The 20,348-nt window shown below is 54.1% G+C and overlaps 1 protein-coding gene across 1 annotated transcript; it reads left to right on the top strand.

The window, feature by feature from the left end:
- The first annotated feature begins 10,610 nt into the window (after positions 1-10,610).
- Positions 10,611-17,023, top strand: GDF11 (growth differentiation factor 11). The gene is made up of 3 exons (XM_040984152.1): positions 10,611-11,086; positions 15,543-15,940; positions 16,448-17,023. The coding sequence occupies exons 1-3, from the start codon at positions 10,642-10,644 to the stop codon at positions 16,826-16,828; spliced, it is 1,224 nt and encodes a 407-aa protein (XP_040840086.1). The 5' UTR covers positions 10,611-10,641; the 3' UTR covers positions 16,829-17,023.
- The last annotated feature ends 3,325 nt before the right edge of the window (positions 17,024-20,348 follow it).

Genomic DNA, 20,348 nt, shown 5'->3' with positions numbered 1-20,348 from the left:
GCGGGGCCGAGCGTCGCCTGGCCCCCGCTGGCCCCCGCTGGCCCCCGCTCGCTGGCCCCGGGCACGGCGAAGGAGGCGGACGAGAGGAAGCGAAGGAGCCGGCAGATGGCCGGGAGCTGCCCTCGGAGAGGACGGCCGATACGCTGGGGACAGGAGGCGGGTGTCCCTGCTCGGGACTTCCTCCGCCGCCTCCCCAAGCCCACCCATTGCCTCTGCCCTGCCTGGGTTTGGGGTCCCCAAGCCCACCCCCTATCCCCGAGTCCTCTGGACTGCTTGGGGACTTCCAAAAACGTCCCCGAGAAATCTCCCAAATGCTCTGTGAGGGCGGCTGGCTTGAAAAAAAAAGGAGGCAACCATCTCCAAGGGCCACCCCACCCGGCCACTTCGCGACAAAGTGGGTCCTTCCCTCAGAGGTGTGGAACTTTGGCAAGATCTGGACTCCTCTGAGGGTGCCTGTGCCCTCCCTGGGGGGTGGGTAGGACGCCAGGACAACCACAGGCTGGGACTCCCCCAGCTCAGCCCGGCACACTGCAGAGGCCAGTGACAGGGCGGTGGCCTCAGGGGAGCTGAGTGCACTTCCACGTGTGGTCCACCTCTTAGGCTCTAATCCTGCCCCTGGAGCCACTCACTGCCTGAATCTTGGGGTGTAGCTGCACCCAGAAGGCAAGTAGCTGACCAGAGCCAGTAGGATGCGGGAGGGGTTTGGGCCAAGAGCCAGTCTCCAGGATCGCCACCTTCCAACCGGGCACACCAAGCCCCTGCTGGACCTTGCTCCCCGTTATCAGGCAGGCAGTCCGTGGAGGAGGAGTGGCAAGGAGTGTGAAGAAAGGAGCATTCATCGCTGCCATGGGATGCCAGGCTTGTAGGAGGAGGCAGTGAGGGAAGAGGGCGGTGGCTGTCTGCCCAAGTCGTATGGTCCTCCTGTCTTCGCAGTAAAGAAAGGCAGAAGCCTCAGGTGACAGCTGGAAGGACTCAGCTGAGGGACAAGGGGACAGGAGAAGGGAAGAGGGGAACTTACAGGACTCAGGGGCGAGCTCTGGGCTCCGCACAGGAAGATAAAGCAGCCTTGTGTAAAAGCACGTGGAAGCTGGGGTTGGCTGCCTCAAAGGGCTAGGGAAGGATGTGGTGAAGAGTGGGGCAATGTGGTCTGCAAGCCAGACTAAAAGACCTTGGATCTCCCAGCACCAAGTTCAACACTTGCTCCCGGGCCAGCTGCAGAGGCCGGGTGGGGAACAGCTGAGGAGGTGGGAGCCAGGGCCCAGAGCAGGCCCTGAGAAATGAACTTCGTTAGGGTAGTAATGTGCTCGGTCACATAAGGCAGTCCCTGGATGCCTCACAAGATGGGGACTAAGATAGGAAGGGGGCAATGTGCGTGCTTCAGAATGCTGTTGGGTATTTGGGTGGCCTGGAGGATTGCTGAAACGTGGCTGTGTGGTTCATCAGATGGAGTATGGAGGCCGTATCTTGACACTCAGGGACCAGCTGCTGTAAGAAGCATACCAGGGCCTCCAGCTGGATACCTCACACGTGCGTATGCACACACACACCAGGATACTAAGGCAAGAGGAGTCGGACCAGAGATGAAAGTGACCTCAGGCATGGCATTGTAGTGCAGTGGGTTAAATCACCATTATCCCACACTGGAGGGCCGTTTGGAGTCTGTTCTGCTCCACTTCCACCCCGGCTCCCTGCTGATATGCCTGGGAAGACAGCACAGGGTAGCCTGCTTGGCTGGGCTCCTAACACCCACCTGGGAGATCAGGACAGGGTTCCCAGGCTCCTGGCTTCATCCAACAGATGCCTGCCTCTCCCTCTGTCTGTATCACCCCGGCTTTCAGATAGATACATAAGTGTTTAAAAACAAGCAAACAAACAAACAAACAAAAAAATGTGACCTGTGAATCTGTGCTTGGGGGCAGACACAGTGGTGCGGTTTGTTAAGCCACTGCTCGGCAACCCTGGTGTTAAATCCAGATTTGCAAGGGTCAGAGCTAGGAAGAAAACAGAGGCAGCTGAGAGAATGGTTCCATTGAAGGAACATGGGAGTGGGGACCAGCAACCAGAAAGCAGCAGAAAGCAAAGGGTCCTTGCAGGGCAGGGTCCTGGGCTGGACCGTGAGGTCAGGGCTGGGTCCTCACCGCAGGCTTGGGAGGTTACTACTGTTCTGCTTCAGAGATAAAGAGACCAGCTAGGAGGCATGGAGTCATAGCCACTGAGGGTTTTTTTGTTTTGTTTTTTGTTTTTTAATTTTAAAGATGGAATTACAGAGAAGAAAGCTCTTCCATGTGCTGGTTCACTCCCCAGATAGCTGCAATGGCTTGAGCTGGGCCAGTTCACAGCCAAGAGTTTCCTCCTGGTCTCCCACATGAGTGCAAGAGCCCAAGCACTTGGGCCTTCTTCCACTACTTTTTCAGACTAACAGCAGGGAGCTGAATCAGAAGTGGAACAGCTTGTAGCCTGGGAAGGCAGCTGAGGATGGCCCAAAGCCTTGGGACCCTGCACCCACGTGGGAGACCCAGAAGCACTCCTGGCTCCTGGCTTCGGATTGGCTCAGCTCCAGCTATTACGGTCACTTGGGGAGTGAACCATTGGACAGAAGATCTTCCTCTCTCTGTCACTCCTTTCTGTCTATCTGCCTTTCAATAAAAATAAATAAATATATTTTTAATAAATAAATCTTAAAAAAAGAAGTGGAACCACCAGACTCTTGAGTCATCTGGGATCTGACCATGGGCAGGGATTTAACCTACAGTGCCACAGACCCAGCCCCAAGCTGAAGATGTGACCTGTGAGTTCAAGGGCCCGAAGCCTATGCTTACTTCCCTATTTCTAGAAGGCCAGGATAAAAGAGAACCTTGACGCAACGAGGGAGCCTTGGCCAGGAGTGTCAAGTCGGGTGATGGGAAGCAAGGGGGGGCCGTTGGCTGAGGGGGCCTTCTCTCAGCAGTGGCAAGGGCTCCTGCTGAGGCAGAAGAGTTGGGGGAAGAAGTGGAGACATGCAGGTGGGCAGGGAGAGAACAGGGGTGAAGGTCAGGGGAAGACACACCAGGGCAGGGGCTGCGAGCAAGCTACAACAAGTGTGGAATGGCAGTTGCAGTGGCAAAAGTTAGGGCCAGGAAACCTACAGATTGGCCTAGGTGGAGCTCGAAGCACAGGGAGGGGGAGAAGGGAGACGGGATGAATCGTCTGTTCTGGTGCCCATGCTACATTTGGGGGTCCTTGTACTCCAGCTGCTCTACTTCCCATCCAGCTCCCTGCTTGTATCCTGGGAAAGCAGTAGAGGATGGCTCAAAGCCTTGGGACCCTGCACCCACAGGAAGATCCAGAAGAGGCTCCTGGCTCCTGGCTTCGGATTAGCTCAGCTCCAGCTGAGCCACTTGGGGAATGAACCACTTTACAGAAGATCTTTTCTTTTTCTCTCTCTCTCTTTCTCTCTCTCTTTCTCTCTTTCTTTTCTTTCTTTCTCTCTCTCTCTCTTTCCTTTCTTTCTTTCTTTATTTCTTTCTTTCTTTCTTTCCTTCCTTCCTTCCTTCCTTCTTTCCTTCCTTTCTCTCTCTCTCCCTTTCTTTCCTTCCTTCCTTTCTTTCTTTCTTCATTCTTTCTTTCTTTCTCTTTCTTTCTTTCCACCATAGTAGCCTTGTGCCTAATTCCAGCCGTTGTGGTGACTTGGGGAGTGAATCACCAAACGAAAGATCTTCCTCTCTCTCTCCTCCTCTCTGTAAATTGACTTTGCAATGAAAATGAATAAATCTTTAAAACTTTTTTTTTTGTATTGCAAAATCAGATATACAGAGAAGGGGAGAGAGAGGAAGATCTTCCATCTGACCACAACAGCCAGAGCTGCACCCATCAGAAGCCAGGAGCCAGGAACCTCCTCCAGGTCTCCCACGCGGGTGCAGGATACTTTGGGTCGTCCTCAACTGCTTTCTCAGGTCACAAGCAGGGAGCTGGTTGGGAAGCGGACTGCCAGGATTAGAACCGGCGCCCATATGGGATCCTGGCACATGCAAGTTAAGGACTTAAGCTGCTAGGCCCCATGCTGAGCCCTTCCCTTTTCAAGTAAATAAAAAGAATTGTAAATATTGTATTCTGCTCTTAGACTCACCTGACAATTATCTGGACACTCCACCCCAACGGAGATAGCCAAGATAGGAGTGAGGGTATCAACCCAACCTCCTTCTATCCCAACAACCTTGATCTTGGCTTAGACACCGTTCCAGTCCCAAGACCCAGCTACTGTTTGTGATGCTTGGCTCAAGTCTTCAGTGCCTGACCTTGCTTGGCTCCTGTCCCAGCCTTTTCCCAGCAACTGCCACCATTAACAGTAAGGTGGATACACAAGCCTGTCTGGTGAGTGGGGGCAGGTGGGCGGCTCAGGACCCTCATCTTCTTCACACACTGCTCTGGGGAAGACCCTAGCTTCTACACATCCAGCATAGGAATATGGTGACCTCCACCTGAGACACACAAACTCCCCGCTAAAATCTCTCCCAGAATGGAGCAGAAACGAACATGGGAGAAACAAAACAAGACAAATGCAGTATTGGGGATTGAAAGGCCAAACATTTACTTATCCATAAGTGGAAATCCTAAACAGACAAGGCATTGGGATTGTATGGAGAGAGGGTCACTCTTCCAAATGCTTGCAGTGGTCAGGGCTGGGCCCAGCTGAAGCTGGCAGGTGGGAACTCGATCCAGGACTCCCGTGCGGATGGAGGGCAGGCACTAAAGCAAGCGCCCGAGCCTCCCACAGGGCATACTAGCAGGAAGTTAAAATTAGAAGCAGAAGGTCCAGCGTGGTAACCTAATGGCTAAAGTCCTCACTTTGCATGTGCTGGGATCCCATATGGGCACCAATTCTAATCCCAGCAGCTTCACTTCCCATCCAGTTCGTTGCTTGTGGCCTGGGAAAGCAGTCGAGGACAGCAGAAAGCCTTGAGACCCTGCACCCACATGGGAGACCTGGAAGAAGCTCCTGGCTCCCGATCAGCGCAGCACTGGCTATTGTGACCACTTGGGGAGTGAATCATTGGACGGATGATCTTCCTCTCTGTCTCTCCTCCTCTCAGTATATTTGACTTTCCAATAAAAATAAATGAATCTTAAAAAAAAATTAGAAACAGAAGTAGGATGCCAGTATCCCAAGCGGTATGCCAAAAGTCCCTGCCTCTAAGTGCGTAGGCAAACACTCCAGCATGTGGTGGCAGGTGGGTGTAGGAGTGCTGGGTAGGGGTGCTGGGGCTGCCTTGCACCTGAAGACCTGAGGTGCCTGCTCCCTCCCCGGCTCCCTCTTCTGCACCTGGGAAAGCAGCAGAAGATGGCCCAAGAGCTTGGGTTCCTGCCTCCCCCACGGGAGACCTGGATAGAGTTCCAGGCTCCCTCAACCCCCTCCTTGCCTGGCCAGCAGTGAGAATGGTGGCAGTCCTAGGAACAGAGTGGCTGGTCCTTGGAGTCCCAGAGAAGGAATCATGCAGAGGAAACAGGAAGGAGCAAAGAGGCCTGGGGTGGGGGGTGTCAAGAGAAGAAAGGGTGGCCCCCAGCAGGTGCAGGGCTGGCCTGAGAGCACAAGGAACTGGGCCAGTCGGGCCCTGTCTGCACTACCACCACCACCACCACCACCCAAAACACACATCCTTTATCGCTTGCACCCAACCTGCAGTTTGCTTAGAGGGCCCTGGTGAGCAAAGGCTTCCCAGGGCTGCCAAGGGACAGGGCAAGACAATTGCAGGGTGTTGTGCATGGTGTGGGCAAGGAGGTCATTACCTAAGAAAGGGCTCCTCCCTCCACTCAGGGTCTGTGGGCACCCTGACCAAACTAGCCTCTCCCACAGTCCCAGGGAGCACAGGGTGGTAGGGAGGGTTGGGATAGGAAGCCCCAGGGACCATCCCCCCCCACACACACCTTCTTAGGAGATCACAACCCCCAGCCCCCTCAATGTCCATCACCCTGACTCCAAAACAAGGGTGCTCAGTTGTAAGAGAAGAGGCCCTGGTGCGGGACCGAGGAGCGTCGGTCTGCGGAAGAGACTCCCTGTTGAGCCCACTCTGGTGGCAGGGGTGCAGGACGGCCGCTTCGTCTCCCTGCCTGGCAGCAGCACCTCTCTGGCAGACCCAGGCCTCCCTGGCTGCAGACCCTGCGGACCCTGGTGGCTGGTCCCCTTCAGGAGGATGAACCAGACCCTCCCAGAAGCTGCAAGTATCCCTCCAGGTCCTGAAAGGTTCTCCCTCACAGGGCCATTCCTTCTTTCCTGCACACCCTTCCCGCTGACATTCCTGCCGCAGGACCTGGCCCACATCTGCTATGAACCAGTCAGGACCTTGAAGGAGGCGGGCCTAAAGATTGCCCTGGTAATGTCGGGAGCAGGGCACCCCTTAGCTGAAAAACAGTTGCCAGGGAGACCAGGACAGTGGGCGGGGCTCCCAGTCACAGTTCCCCTGCCCTGGGGATCAGGATAGATCTGCTTGTCCACATCTCACCCAGCTCCTTTTCCGTGAAGCCGTCAGGGTGCCACCCTCAGAACTGAGTCTGAGGACAGCCAGAAGCTGGGAAGCTCCGAAGGGGGTTAGTTCCTGCAAATTGGGGGACCAAAACCTGAGGGAACCTCAAGGTGGTGAGGGAAGACAAGATGCAGGATGGGCTGGAGAAAAGCAGCTTAGTGCATTAAGATATATATATGTATATATACTCCTAGTACTTTTGGGACCCAGGGGTCTAAAGCAAAGATGCAAAATATGTATACCCACTTCCAAAAAAATTCTGGCTTTCATTCCACCTCCAAGGAGCCAGCATTCTGAATCCCACCAGGAGGTGGCAGCCTTGTCCACTCATAGACTTAAGGCCAAGCGCAGGAACTCTCAAATTGTTCCTAGCTCCCTGATACATCCCAGACTCCATAACCCCTCCAAGCATCAACGGACACTTCTCCCTGCCTCACCCATCTTCCAGCCCTTCAGTCCTTTAAAGCAGCTGAAGAATACTCAAAAAAGTTCTGACACAAGCATTACAAACCTACAGACCATGGTACAAGACACTTGACCTCCCCATGATTCATGATCCTCTGAAATGGGTATAGTATTGTTGCTCTCCTCTTAACAGCTGAGAAATTGTTTTTTTTAGATTTGTTTTTATTGGGCCCAGTGCGGTAGCCTAGTGCCTGGAGTCCTTGCCTTGCATGCACTGTGATCCCATATGAATGCTGGTTCTTATCCCAGCTGTTCCTCTTCCCATCCAGCTCCTTGCTTGTGACCTGCGAAGACAGTGGAGGACAGGCAAGGCACTGGAACCTTGCACCGTGTGGGAGACCTGGAAGAGGTTTCTGGCTTCTGATCGGCTCAGCTCCAGCCGTGGAGACCATTTGGGGAGTAGGCCAGTGGATAGAGAACCTCTCTATCTCCTCTCTGTGAATCTGACTTTCCAATACAAATGGCCTGGGAAAAGCAGCCGATGGCCCGCGTGGTTGGACTCATGCCGCCCGCGTGGCAAACCTGTATGAAGTTCCTGGCTCCTGGCTTTGGTCTGACCCTGACCCTGGCCATTGCAACATCTAGGGAATGAACCTAGATGGTCTCTCTTTCTCGGTATCTCCTGTTCTCTCTGTAACTCTGCCATTCAAATAGATTTTTTTTTTTTTAATCGGAAAGTCAGATTTAAAGAGAGAAGATCTTTCAACCACTGGTTCACTCCCCAAGTAGCCACAAAGGCCAGAACTGAGCTGATCTGAAGCCAGGAGCGTCTTCTGCATCTCCCACTTGGGTGCAGGGTCCCAGGGCTTTGAACTCTACTGCCTTCCCAGACCACAAGCTGGGAGCTGGAAGTGACATGGAGCAACTGTGAAACGAACTAGTACCCACATGGGATCCCAACTCATGCAAGGCAAGGGCTTTAACTTCTAGACTATTGTGCCAGGCCTGCACCCAAGTTCTTTTTTTTTTTAATGATTTATTTATCTTTATTGGAAAATCAGATATACATAGAGCAGGAGAGACAGAGAGGAAGATCCTCCGTCTGATGATTCACTCCCCAAGCGGCCGCGATGGCTGGAGCTACTCCAATCCAAAGCCGGGAACCAGGAACCTCTTCCAGGTCTCCCAAGCGGGTGCAGGGTCCCAAAGCTTTGGGCCATCCTCGACTGCTTTCCCGGGCCACAAGCAGGGAGCTGGATGGGAAGTGAAGCTGCTGGGACTAGAACCGGTACCCATATGGGATCCCGGCACGTTCAAGGTGAGGACTTTAGCTGCTAGGCCACGCCGCCGGGCCCTCAAGTAGAGTCTTAATTTTTTTTTTTTTAAATTTTTATTTGAAAGGCAGAGTTAGAGAAGGAAAGAGCGAGACAAACAGAGAGATATCCATTGGGTCACTCCCCAAATAGCTGCAAATGCCAGAGCTGAGCTGATCCTAAGCCAGGATCCAGGAGATTCTTCTGGGTCTCCCATGCAGGTACAGATTCTTTGGGACCATCCACTACTGTTTTCCCAGGTCAAGCAAGATGCTGGAATGGGAAGTGGAGCAGCCTGGACTCAAACCAGCAACATAGGAGACGTCTGTGCGGCAGGCTGAAGTTTAGCCTACTATAACACAGCACAGGCCCCTCCATCCCTTAAGGGCTGTGCCAAACACCTGCCCTAACCTGTCATGTCTGAGGTCCCTGAGATGTGTCAACGGAAACACTAGGAGGCACATGTCCTGACTGTGGGCTGGTCCTCTCCTCTGGTGTCTTGTCTACTGCATGTCCTTCCAGAGGGAACAGGCTGGACCCCATCGTCTTTGCATCTGCCACCAGATCTGTGTTTGATGAGGTGACACCACCTGTGTTGAGAAAATGACATGGGAGCGGGACAGGTGGGAGTATGCCGAAAGCCAAGTGCTGCTCCGGAGAGAATTATTGTTAAAAAAAAGAGGACCCCGTGAATGCCTCCATCAAAGAATGAGCTAGACGATGACTGACATTGTGGATGAAAGAAGTTGATGAAGGGCTAAGCTGACAGTTTTGGTTTGGGGGAGGGAACCAGTGGTCTGGTTTTGTTTCATTTGTTGCAGTCTAAATTCCCATCCCTCATGAAAATGCACCTTCCCTTCCAAGATCTGCAGCCCCCTCACCTCCCCTCACCTCCTCTTCCCCTCACCCCTGCACCCTCAGTTCTGGCCCTCATTGTACTCCAGCTCTATTCTTATCTCTCGTGCTCCCTGCACTAAGGCAAGCCAACTTTAAGATGCCTTGTTCTCCAGGGAGAAACCAACATCCCTCTGTCCGCTGGACACGTCCAGCCAGAAGGTGCACCCATTGACTCAACAACCTTGATGTGTGCCAAGAAAAAAAAAAAAAAAGCAGGACCTGAGTCTTCTGTTTGTCTATGGACGTGGGCTTGAGGTTAAAAAGAAATTACTCTGGAGGGACTGAGGTCAGAGATCTCAAAGCACCCCTGCCCTCTGCCCTCTGGCTATGCCCAGGGTCAGATGGGAAGATAGGGTCCCACATCTGGGTCCCTCCCCCAGTGGTGTCCCCGTGAAGCCTCTGAGGGTTGACCTCTCGGCCCTGCTTGTTCCTGCAACGCCAAGCCCCTTCTGAAAGGCCAGTATCTGGACCTCCGGGCTTTCCAGGTTCCTCCGCAATCGGCCTGCCGCCCCCTCCTCCTCCCGGATCTGCTGCAGCGCCTGCCTTTCCTGCTGACCACCCCTGGGTCTAGAGGGCCCCAGGTTCAAGCTCACCCTTAACATCTTCAGGGATGCCCATCCCTCCCGGCCTCTTCCTCCCCTTCGACTCTCTAGCCGCTGGCCTCTGAGCTCCTCCAGCTTCTGTGGCTAAGTTCTCACGTTGCCACTGCCGCTGGCTCTGGTTGTCACTGCTACTGCCCTTCTAACCCTGGCCTCCTGGGGGGACTTCCGAGGGCGGGGGCTGGTTTCCCACTGGCTTTCCCGGGGGTTCCCATCAGTTCCCCTGCACCTGTTCCCATCTCCCTGCCCTGTCCTCTCCCCATTGCAAACCCCGTGCCTCTGTCTACCTGTCCACTCTGCAGACCTTCAGCCTTCGGGTCCAGTCCGCATCTCTCTCTCTCTCTCTCTCTCTCTCTCTCTCTCCTCCCTAGGGACTCTACCCGGGCCGACTCTTGCTCTTTCCCCACCTCGGGCTCTAGTTCCCAGTGACCGCTCCGTCCCTCCTTTCTCCGCCCTCTCCGGCCCTCGCCCCGTGTCGTGCCCCCCGGCTGGCTCGGCCTCCTTCCCGGCTCCCGCGCTCGCTCGGACTTGGCCTCGCTCTCGGTCCCTGCCCCTCGGCTCGCGGTCTCCGGGTCTTGCTCGGGGCCCGCGCTCCCTCCCTCCCGATGGCTGGGCTCTCTCTCCGGCTCCCTCTCTCGCCTCGGATGACAGCGCTACCTCTTTTGTTGGCTCCGTAGCCAATCGCGGCCGCTGACGACACGGGGGCCGGGGCTATAAAGGGCCTGGCCCGGGCTCGGGGCCCCCCCAGCCGCCCGCCCCGGCCGCCCGCGCGCCCCGCCCGCGCGCCCGCCGCCCCCGGCCCCCCCGGCCCCCCCTCGGCCGGGCAGCCCCCAATCCCGCGCCGCCGGGACCCCCTCCTCCTCCCTCCGCCCCCTCCCCGCGGGACTCCGGCGTCCCCGCCCCCCAGTCCTCCCTCCCCTCCCCTCCAGCATGGTGCTCGCGGCCCCGCTGCTGCTGGGCTTCCTGCTCCTCGCCCTGGAGCTGCGGCCCCGGGGGGAGGCGGCCGAGGGCCCCGCGGCGGCGGCGGCGGCGGCGGCGGCGGCAGCGGCGGCCGGGGCCGGGGGGGAGCGCTCGAGCCGGCCGGCCCCGTCCGCGGCGCCGGAGCCGGACGGCTGCCCCGTGTGCGTGTGGCGGCAGCACAGCCGCGAGCTGCGCCTGGAGAGCATCAAGTCGCAGATCCTGAGCAAACTGCGGCTCAAGGAGGCGCCCAACATCAGCCGCGAGGTGGTGAAGCAGCTGCTTCCCAAGGCGCCGCCGCTGCAGCAGATCCTGGACCTGCACGACTTCCAGGGAGACGCTCTGCAGCCCGAGGACTTCCTGGAGGAGGACGAGTACCACGCCACCACCGAGACCGTCATTAGTATGGCCCAGGAGAGTAAGTGCGCTTCGGGGCGCGCGGGCGGCGGGACGCCGGGGTCGGCTCCTAGGTGGAGTGCTCCCGAAGGCTTCCTCTGCCGGAACTTGACTGGCTTGGGAATGGGGGACTGCCCCGCGCAAGTTTTCCGAGCGGTTGTGATGGGCTGCGGAGTTGTGTGTGTACATCCTGCTCCTGAGATGTTGTGTGCTACCCCGGAGTGCAAAAGGCCCTGTTGAGGAGTCCGGGGTAATTGGGTTCTGCCGCCCAGGGACCTGGCAGAGACTCCCTCCCAAAGGGGTGAGTGGTGGAGAGGTGCTGGGACGCCCGCAGTTCCCGCTAGGTTCCAGTGCTCTTGGCCCTCTCCGCACGTGCCCACCTCTCCCTGACCCCGCTCGGGGTCCCAGAGCCTCGGGTCCCTCTCCTGGCAGCCCAACTGGCACCTTTCCATCCCGAACCAGGCGCCCACCGGGATCCCAGGGATCCCAGAAAGCCTCGTCTTCATGTACTCTGAAGGAGCGCAGAGAACTCTGGACACTCAGTGACTGCTCAGTCCTTCCCTCGGTCCTTCCCGCTCCCTCCCTTATTTTTGTCTGTTCCTGTGCTCAACTGGAGAGAGGAAGCCCTAGGGAGAAAAGAAAAAAATAAGGGGTGGGGGACTGGGGACCCAGGCATCCAAGCTGCTGCCGACCAAACGGAAGATGAACATGTTAATAGACCAGGCACTGCTTTGATATTTTATGGCCTGGAAAATCCAGGCCAGTATTACATCCCCTTCTCATCCCAACCCCAGCTCTCCCTAGGGTCAGGTGACCCCCCTTCTCCCTCTTCCACTGTTTTCAACCCCCCCCCCATTTCAACTCCAAGGAACCAGGCCTTTTCTTACTCCCTAATGGTTTGGCAAGGTTACCCCCCCCCCCCATACACACACACATTACACACACACACAGACACAGAGTTTGGTTTTATGGCTTTGAACAGAAGAGAGGGGGAACTGGTTTATTGGCAGATGGGTCATAAAAAGCTGGGGGCTGAAGGGAGTCTTGGTGGCCCATCCCCATGGGAGAGGCCCGGGGCCCAGGTGTGCATGTGGAGAGCTGAGAGGTGCAGCCTACCAGCCATGCCTCTGCAGACCCCACTAGATGTGTTCAGGACTGTAAAGGAAACTCCTCGGACCAGGAAGCCAGCAAGGCTTGGCAGGTGGTGAAGGAGTGAGAATCCAATTTTGGGTTCTGAAGGCTTTTGCCAGGGAGGCCAGGTCAGGCAAAGACCTTTCACTGAGGATTCTAGGAACAGTTGGAGAGGAATTCTTATGGAGTTTGCCAGAAGCAGGTGGACTACTGAGGGAAGATGGGGTGTGTGTGTGTGTGTGTGTGTGTGTGTGTGTGTGTGTGTGTGTATTCCCAGGCTGGGCTCCCAGCTGTGGACTTCCCCTTGCCCTTTACTATCCCTGGCATCACTTGACCCACAGGCCTGAACCCAGAGTTAACTCTGCTGATGGGATGCTGGAAGGGAACTGACCCCTTATACCTGGACAGGGCAGTGCAACTCAGACCTAGGAAGGGGTAACTCCAGCAGGTGGGGCTGCACCCCAACTTTGTCCCCCTGTCACTCCAGGACTTGGGTAACTAGGGAACTGAGTCTCCAGCCAGGTATTGTACTTCCCCTTTAAGAGCCTAGCTGAGCTCTTAAGAGAGGGAGGGGGAGCGGAGGGGAGGGGAGGGAGAGAGGGGAAAAAGGAAAAAGAGACTTTTATAGTCTAATCCCCAGGGACCCGCTTTAATAAGAGACTTGTGCTCTGCTAATCGGGGGAGGTGTTTGTCAGCAGAGATGGCCTCCACTCCCCTCCCCCTTCCTCCCCTCCCCCTCCCCCAGCCCTCAACCCTGGACCCCAGCCCCCACCCCTCCTAGGCTGCTGTGCCTGCCCTAGTTCCCTGTACCCTCTCAGGCTCTCCCACCCCAGCCTTCATTCTGGGAACCCAGCCCCCTGCTCTTCTGGGAGCCAAGTCCAGCCCCTCAGTTTCTCTGCTCCCCACACCAAGAGGCCCCTGCCCTCTCAGCCCAACCTCCAGCCCCTAGGCTGTGCTGCCTAGGTTGGGAGAGGGTGTGTTGGGGGGGGGAAGGGGAGGTGGTGGGCAGGGAGGGGGTTGGGCTTTTTCTGAAAATAGTGCAATGACCTCTCTCCCCCACCAGCGCCGCCGCCTCCTAAACCTGACCTGCTGCCTGCCACCAGCCCGATCAATCCAACCCAGATGTGGCCCCTTCCCCGCCCTCCATGTGTTGGGGACTCTCTAGCCCCCCGGTTCCCTGTGTAGCTCTACCTCTGCCTCCTTTGTTCCTCCAGTTGTCCCCCTTCAATCCTTTCTCTTCTTGACCTCACAAGGCTCAGCCCCCTGCATCTTTAGCTTCCCAACCCCATCCACTTGTACTCCCCAGGCCCGGGAACTCCAACTCAGAACTTGCTACTTCTCTTCCCTTCCCTCCTCCTGCTCTTACCTGCTCCTCTACACTGTCTTCACCCCAGAATTTCACATTCTTACCTTCCTTATTATCTGCAGTCATTCTCATCTCTTCCCTTTTTCTTTCTCCCTAGATACTGTCCCCACATCCAGGGTTCGGGGGAGTATATGGTGATTCCCTGGTGCCCCATCCCCAAACCACATGTCAGCCTAGGTAGGGGCGGCACATTGGGAGCTTAGAAAACTAAAAACACTAAAAATAGTAGAAGCTGCTGTTGTGCTCACATTCTTTACATAATGCTCAGCACCCCTATCAAAGAGTTAGTATCTGTATTCCACCAAGAAGCTTGGTGGGTAAGGTCAGATACTGGTCAATGAGGAGCCAGGCAAGGAGTGAACCCTCTTTGATTTAGCCAACGAGTTTAGACACCACGAAGAACTTCCTGGCAGGGGCCTCTATCATTTAAGTTCCACTGAGAGTGGGGGGAGTTCATTCAGCACACTTTTGCTGAGAACTGCCTGGTACCACAGGAGACACTAAAGTGATAATGATATGCAAAATGGACATGCTATTAACAACTACCCTCCTGGAGGTTACTTCTAGTTCTGATGCTAATGGAAGGCACCCTTTGCCATGTGGCACTTGTCACTCCCCATCTCACCCACTGTTCTCTCGCTCCAGCTTCTCTGCCTGTCCTTGAGTAGCCATGCTCCAAGCTCTGCTCCCTCACACATGCCTGAGACTCTGACCAGGGGGCTACCTGGAAGGACTCCCAGAACCTTGGGACCACAGAGAACCACAGGAAAGGAAGCATATCCCCAATACAGGAAATTCATGCAGTTCTGTCCAGTTCATCTCATTTGGTGTCCTCCTTCTGGAGTGGGGAGAGGGGAGCTGATGGGATTCCACAGAGGTTAAGTCCTCTGCAATTATACACAAGTCAGGACTTAGCCATGACACCAAGGAGGCCATGCTAGCTCATTTCTGAATCTTGCATCTATCCTGTCCAATGGAGATAGGATTTAGAGCATTTCCAACTGACTGAAAAGATTAGGAAAGACAGCTGGGGAAGAAGCTGCAGTGGAAGCAGGGTTATTCCTGAAGACTCAAGAAGGGACCCATTTCTTGTTCCAGAATGAGGGGAAACAGGTCAAATGTAAGCTTGAGAGATGCTGATTCTTTGGAAAGACTTAATGCCACTGGATTGAGAAACCAAAGGAAGCTCAGGGGAGAAAGGATGACCTGTTATAATTGATCTGATGTATTCGGTATCACTTCTGATGGTTTAGGCAAATAGGAGACAATGTAGAGGTAGTTTTCCCCTGCTCCTAAAAAGCTGAAAAAGTAGTGGTATTGATAAGGAGGAAGCAGCTCAGGAAACTTGTTCTTAGGAGAGACAAATGGGTAGTTCAATGCGTAAGTGCCTGGGTAATTCCATTTCACTGAGTATGTTGTTCCTAATGGCAAAGAGACAACAAGCTCAGCTCTGAATTCTGGTTTACTTCATGGGATAAATTTAGCTCATGTTCCCAGGCTGGGTGGACCTCGTGTTCTCCCCTCTGAACTGCCTTTTTTGCTTGTTTGTTTGTTTGGGGGTTGGGGCTATCATGCCAGGTTCTACCTGCCCATCAAAGAGGAAATGGTGCCAGGTAACATGAGGATAGGAAGTATGGTAAGAGGTACAACTGCCATAAAAAGCATCGAAGATTCAGAAAAAGTTGGAGTCCTGATTCCTGGGAAAGTTGAAGGAAAGGAAGTTGCAAGTCAAGGGACTATTCCCTGCTAGCTTTGCAGGGTAGCAATGGGATTTGGGACGGGGACAGGTAAGGCCTGACAGATCCATGACCCTATAGAGAGCAGACACTGTACTGAGCAAATAGTAATCACCAAGACAGGCACAAAAGGGAGAAGAGCTGGACAATTCAGGCCGAGAACTTCAAACTGCCAATGCTACGTGGGACAGCTCATCTCCACATACACCCTTTGCTGATACTTCTGTCCCCTTCTCTTCCACCAGCGGACCCTGCAGTGCAGACAGACGGCAGCCCGCTCTGTTGCCATTTCCACTTCAGTCCCAAGGTGATGTTCACAAAGGTACTGAAGGCCCAGCTGTGGGTGTACCTGCGGCCTGTGCCCCGTCCAGCCACAGTCTACTTACAGATCTTGCGACTAAAACCCCTCACTGGGGAAGGGACCGCAGGAGTAGGGGGTGGAGGACGACGTCACATCCGCATCCGCTCACTCAAGATTGAGTTGCACTCACGCTCCGGCCACTGGCAGAGCATTGACTTCAAGCAAGTACTACACAGCTGGTTCCGCCAGCCACAGAGCAACTGGGGCATCGAGATCAACGCCTTTGATCCCAGTGGCACAGACCTGGCTGTCACTTCTCTGGGGCCAGGAGCTGAGGGGCTGGTGAGCAGGGGGGCCTCAAGTGGTGGTGGATATGCATAACCTGGCCCTGAGGAGGTGGGGATATTGGAAAAAGTAGACCAGGAATGGGCAGGGGATGGGAGACCAGGATTATTTTTCTGGGGCCAGAGAAGTTGAGGGGGTGGGGTGGCAACTATCGCTTTTCAGGGCTCTAAGCCAGAAAAGAGCTGAAACTGAATTTGGGGTGAAAGGTGTCATTTAACAGGAGATCCATGGAACATGAAAACTGGCTGTTAATGAGCCCTGGGCCAAGGGACTGAGGGGGTTATGTTGCCAGGAGAGGAGGAATTAGGTAAGGTGAGCTGGAGGCAAGATGGCTAGCTGGCAGAGCAGAGTGGGCAGAAGCCGTGGTGTGGGGGTGGGAGCGGCAGAAAAGGCAGTAAGTCAATGGTGTGTGATATGGCCCCTGTGGAGGCAGATGGGAATGAACAGGGAAGAGGAACTGTTCAGGGCTATGTCACATCTCTTTCCCCTCTCCCTGACCCCCAGCATCCTTTCATGGAGCTTCGAGTCCTAGAGAACACAAAACGGTCCCGGCGGAACCTGGGCCTGGACTGTGATGAGCACTCGAGCGAGTCCCGCTGCTGCCGCTATCCCCTCACGGTGGACTTTGAGGCTTTTGGCTGGGACTGGATCATCGCACCTAAGCGCTACAAGGCCAACTACTGCTCTGGCCAGTGCGAGTACATGTTCATGCAAAAGTATCCGCATACCCATTTGGTGCAACAGGCCAACCCGAGAGGCTCTGCTGGGCCCTGCTGTACCCCCACCAAGATGTCCCCAATCAACATGCTCTACTTCAATGACAAGCAGCAGATTATCTACGGCAAGATCCCTGGCATGGTGGTGGATCGCTGTGGCTGCTCCTAACGTGGGGGGGCAGTGGATGCCTCCCCCACAGACCCTACCCTAAGACCCCCAGCCCTGGTCCTCATTCCCCCCCCCTCACCAGCTCCACAGCGCCCTCCACCTCTCCCCATGAACATCACACCTTGTTCCCTGACCAAGCAGTGTGCAATACAACAGAGGGAGGCAGGTGGGGATTGAGGGGTGAAGGGTTTGGGGGAAAGGGGAAGGAAGGGCATGTCTGAGGTTTGGAGGTGAGAAGGTTTAGTAAGAAGATGGAGAGGTATAGAGACAGAGATAGAGACAAGTATAGAGATGGTGGAACAAAAGAGCAGCAGGGAGAAGGCAGAGACGCAGAAGAGACAGACTAGGCAGAGACAAACACTGAGAGAAACGGAAATGGAGTAATAAATGAAAGCCCCAGGCTAAGCCTCCTTTCTTCCACTGGTAAAGTGAGGGCTTGGTATAGTTCGGGGAGATCCCCCAACTACTCAGTAGGAGAGGAAATCAAAAATCCATTCTTAACTTCTTCCTTCTTTCCCTTCATCAGTGGCCAGGGCAAGGGAAGTGAGGGCAGGGGCAAAAGTAAGGATTTGGGAATTTTATTTATTTATTTATTATGACTTTACATTTTCTTTTTTGGTATTTGGCTTTACTGGAATAGCAGGACCCCTGCCCAGTGCCCCATTTTTCCCATATTTCCTAAACCCTGCACTCCCCTAATGCCCACCTACTTAAGCACTTGTATAAAGCCTCCAGGGTTGGGAATGGGAGTAAAGGGCAGGAGGACCGACACATGGAATTTCTAGCCTATAATCACCCTAATTCAACCTTCCTGAGCAGAACGGGTTGAACTAAAGCCACTGGTCAAAGAAACAGTAAAAGGTTAGGATCTAAGAGCTGGGGTTGGGGGAGCCCTTAACACCCAGAATCTGTCTGATGATTGCCACTAAGCTAACCCTCAGGCCCACCCTCATGGTGTTACTTAGCCAGAAGGTGCAGCCTGCTTTTGCCCCAATTCCCCTCAGCCAAGAGAGACCAAAGAGCCTGTGGAATGTCCCTGCTCCAGCCTCCACTTTCAGGTCAATAAAAGGGGTATATAGAGATCCCAGAGTTCCCCAAGTGTAGAAAAAGTTAGGAGGGGACGAGAAAGGAGAAGCATGGAGGCTGAAGACCACAGGGCATTTGAATCCAAATCGCCACTCTGGGCTAGGGAACAGAGCCAGCAGACCAAGGTGGAAGGAATTCTGGAGGGGGGCATTTTAGTCCCCCAACCCCAAAGCTCAGGGTGGAAGAGGGAGAACAGAGTGTCTATAATTATTTTTGTCTTTTATTTTTGGAATCTAGCAGTCCCTGGCAGCAGGGGAGGGACAACACAGTGGGGAGATGTGTCCGACAAGGCCAGTTAGAGCAGAGGATGGGAAAGCTAAGTAGGCAGACATTGGTTACCATGTCAAGTCGTTTAGCTGGGCCCATCCATTCCTCCCACAATCCTGACCACCCTCCACTGGACTCACTGTGCCTCAGTTTCTTCCCCTCGATGGAATGAGAAATGGCAGCACCCGCCACAGCCAAGAGATGAATTCTGAGCACTTACCACAGGCACTTTATGGACATGAAATACCTCTCGCTGTGGGACAGATAACCAGGGCACCAGAGTAGTGGTGAAGAGATGAGGCTTCGAGGAGTGGCAGCTTCACAGTGCAAGCCCCCCTCTGCCTCCCAGCTGGACAGTGCCTGAGGCCGAGAAGCCCAGACTCTCCACACCCAATCCGGACCTCAGCACCGGCCTCTCAGCTCCGAGAGAACCAAGAGGATGTCAGGAGAGGAGAGGGGAAGAAGCTTCAGCAAGATGGTCAATCTCAATGGAACCAGCAGCTATGGGTCTGATATAAACAGTACTGAACTAACCTAAGTGCAACCTTTAGCTGGCAGGCATTCCTGCAAGGCTCTTCTCCCCAACAGCATGACTCTCCCTTGGCCCAGATGGTGAAGGGGGCAAAGGTATGGGCCCACCTTTGAGACAGTGATGCAAGTAAGCATCAGCATCTTATTCCTGTTCTCATAATGAGAAAGTGAGATATGGTGTTTCAAAAGAGGAATGGACAGGAGCTGTTAAGCATTTCCACTCCTCGCACTCAGCAGCTACATTAACCCCGAGTTTCTCTTCTCTGGCCCTGCTCATCCTTCCTTCTGCCACGATCTTGGAGAACAGACACAGCCCATCAACATGGCATTTTCTTGGAAGGAGAGGCACAGAGAAGTGAACAGAAGACAATTCCCTCCAAAGTTCAAATGCCTCCTGTGCTTGGCACTGGTGGGAATTGGGCAGTAGGCACAAGATAGCTTCCCTCTACAGATTCTAGAGAGCAAGGGCATTGAACTTGGGGGACACTCAGAATACTGCCCCTTTACTACCACCAAATAAAGACCTTTGGGGGAATTTACCTTACGAACATGAATCTCCAAGTTGAAACTTCATTCCCCATGTCCCTCCCTATACCCCAGGAGGCCTAGGGTGATGAGGCCTGGCACAGCCTGACAGCCCGCTGGGAACGAGCTAGCACCTCTTTAAACCTTCTGTGTGTGGATCTGGCCAGTGCTTCTCCAACATATCCTTAGTGGTGTAATGATTTACTCTGTGTATTTGTTACATTGTGTGCGTGATTGCCTTTGTTTGTTAAGGGTGACTGAGGAGTAGGGGACTGATGGGGGGGCACTGGAATGCTGGGAAAAGGACTTCTTCACTGAGACCAAGGCTTCTGGGAGGGAACCACTGCAAAAACAAAAACAGGCCATCTTGAAGTTTTCAAGTTATGTGACAAAGAGCAAAGATGGCCTTAGGGTGCTCTGGGTTTGGGGATAGTCACATGACACAATCCAGCACTTGAACCTGAAGAAAGAAAAATAAAGCAGTCAAAGAGTTTAGAATTCAGTACTGAGCTCTTCTCCCTATTTGAGCGCCACATTTATATCTTGGAGACCAGGCACCAAAGAGGATCTGACGAAGTTTGCACCCAAGAACTAAAAAGGTGAGCTGCAAACAAAGTGAAGAAACACTAGGCTGTGCGCAGAGTGGAACACGCAACCCCCAAGGGAGATGGGCAGAAGAGGGGAGGGGACGGGGCCCAGAGTAACTCTTCTCTGGAGCTGATCTGAAATCGTCCCAAATATTACAAAAATTCTTCTAGCCACTGCAGAATGGAAAAATCCAGAAGTTTTCTTCATTTCTCTTCTATTCTGTAGTCTTTGATCCTAGGTTTCCTCAACCAAGTTTCACCAAAACCCCTAAACCAAACTACAGCTATTCAACTTGTCAGTGTTAACAAGAGTTAACTCAAAAGTTGAGTCCACTGTAAAAATTTCCTCCCATGTACCTAGAGCACAGTGTAAGAGGTAACGGTGAAAGAACTTTGCCCCACATTTAAAAAAATTAAGCTGCCAGGATATCAACCTGATCTGGAATGAACAGTTACTGCAAGGGTTCAACATGCCCTTATGCATTTCCTGCCCTGGTTGTAATATCTGCAGATTGTTCCTATCC

The sequence above is a fragment of the Ochotona curzoniae genome, unplaced genomic scaffold (genome assembly GCF_017591425.1).
Source record: "Ochotona curzoniae isolate NIBS_2020 unplaced genomic scaffold, NIBS_Ocur_1.0 contig_1014, whole genome shotgun sequence".
Classification (NCBI taxonomy): Eukaryota; Metazoa; Chordata; class Mammalia; order Lagomorpha; family Ochotonidae; genus Ochotona; species Ochotona curzoniae.
The sequence above is the reverse complement of the archived record's forward strand: the minus strand, read 5'-3'. Positions and strand labels throughout refer to the sequence as shown.

Coding starts and splice junctions, on each gene's coding strand:
- GDF11 (XM_040984152.1), top strand. CDS start 10,642: ATGGTGCTCGCGGCCCCGCTGCTGCTGGGCTTCCTGCTCCTCGCCCTG. Junction 11,087..15,542: donor CATTAGTATGGCCCAGGAGA/GTAAGTGCGCTT, acceptor CTCTTCCACCAG/CGGACCCTGCAGTGCAGACA. Junction 15,941..16,447: donor GGCCAGGAGCTGAGGGGCTG/GTGAGCAGGGGG, acceptor CCTGACCCCCAG/CATCCTTTCATGGAGCTTCG.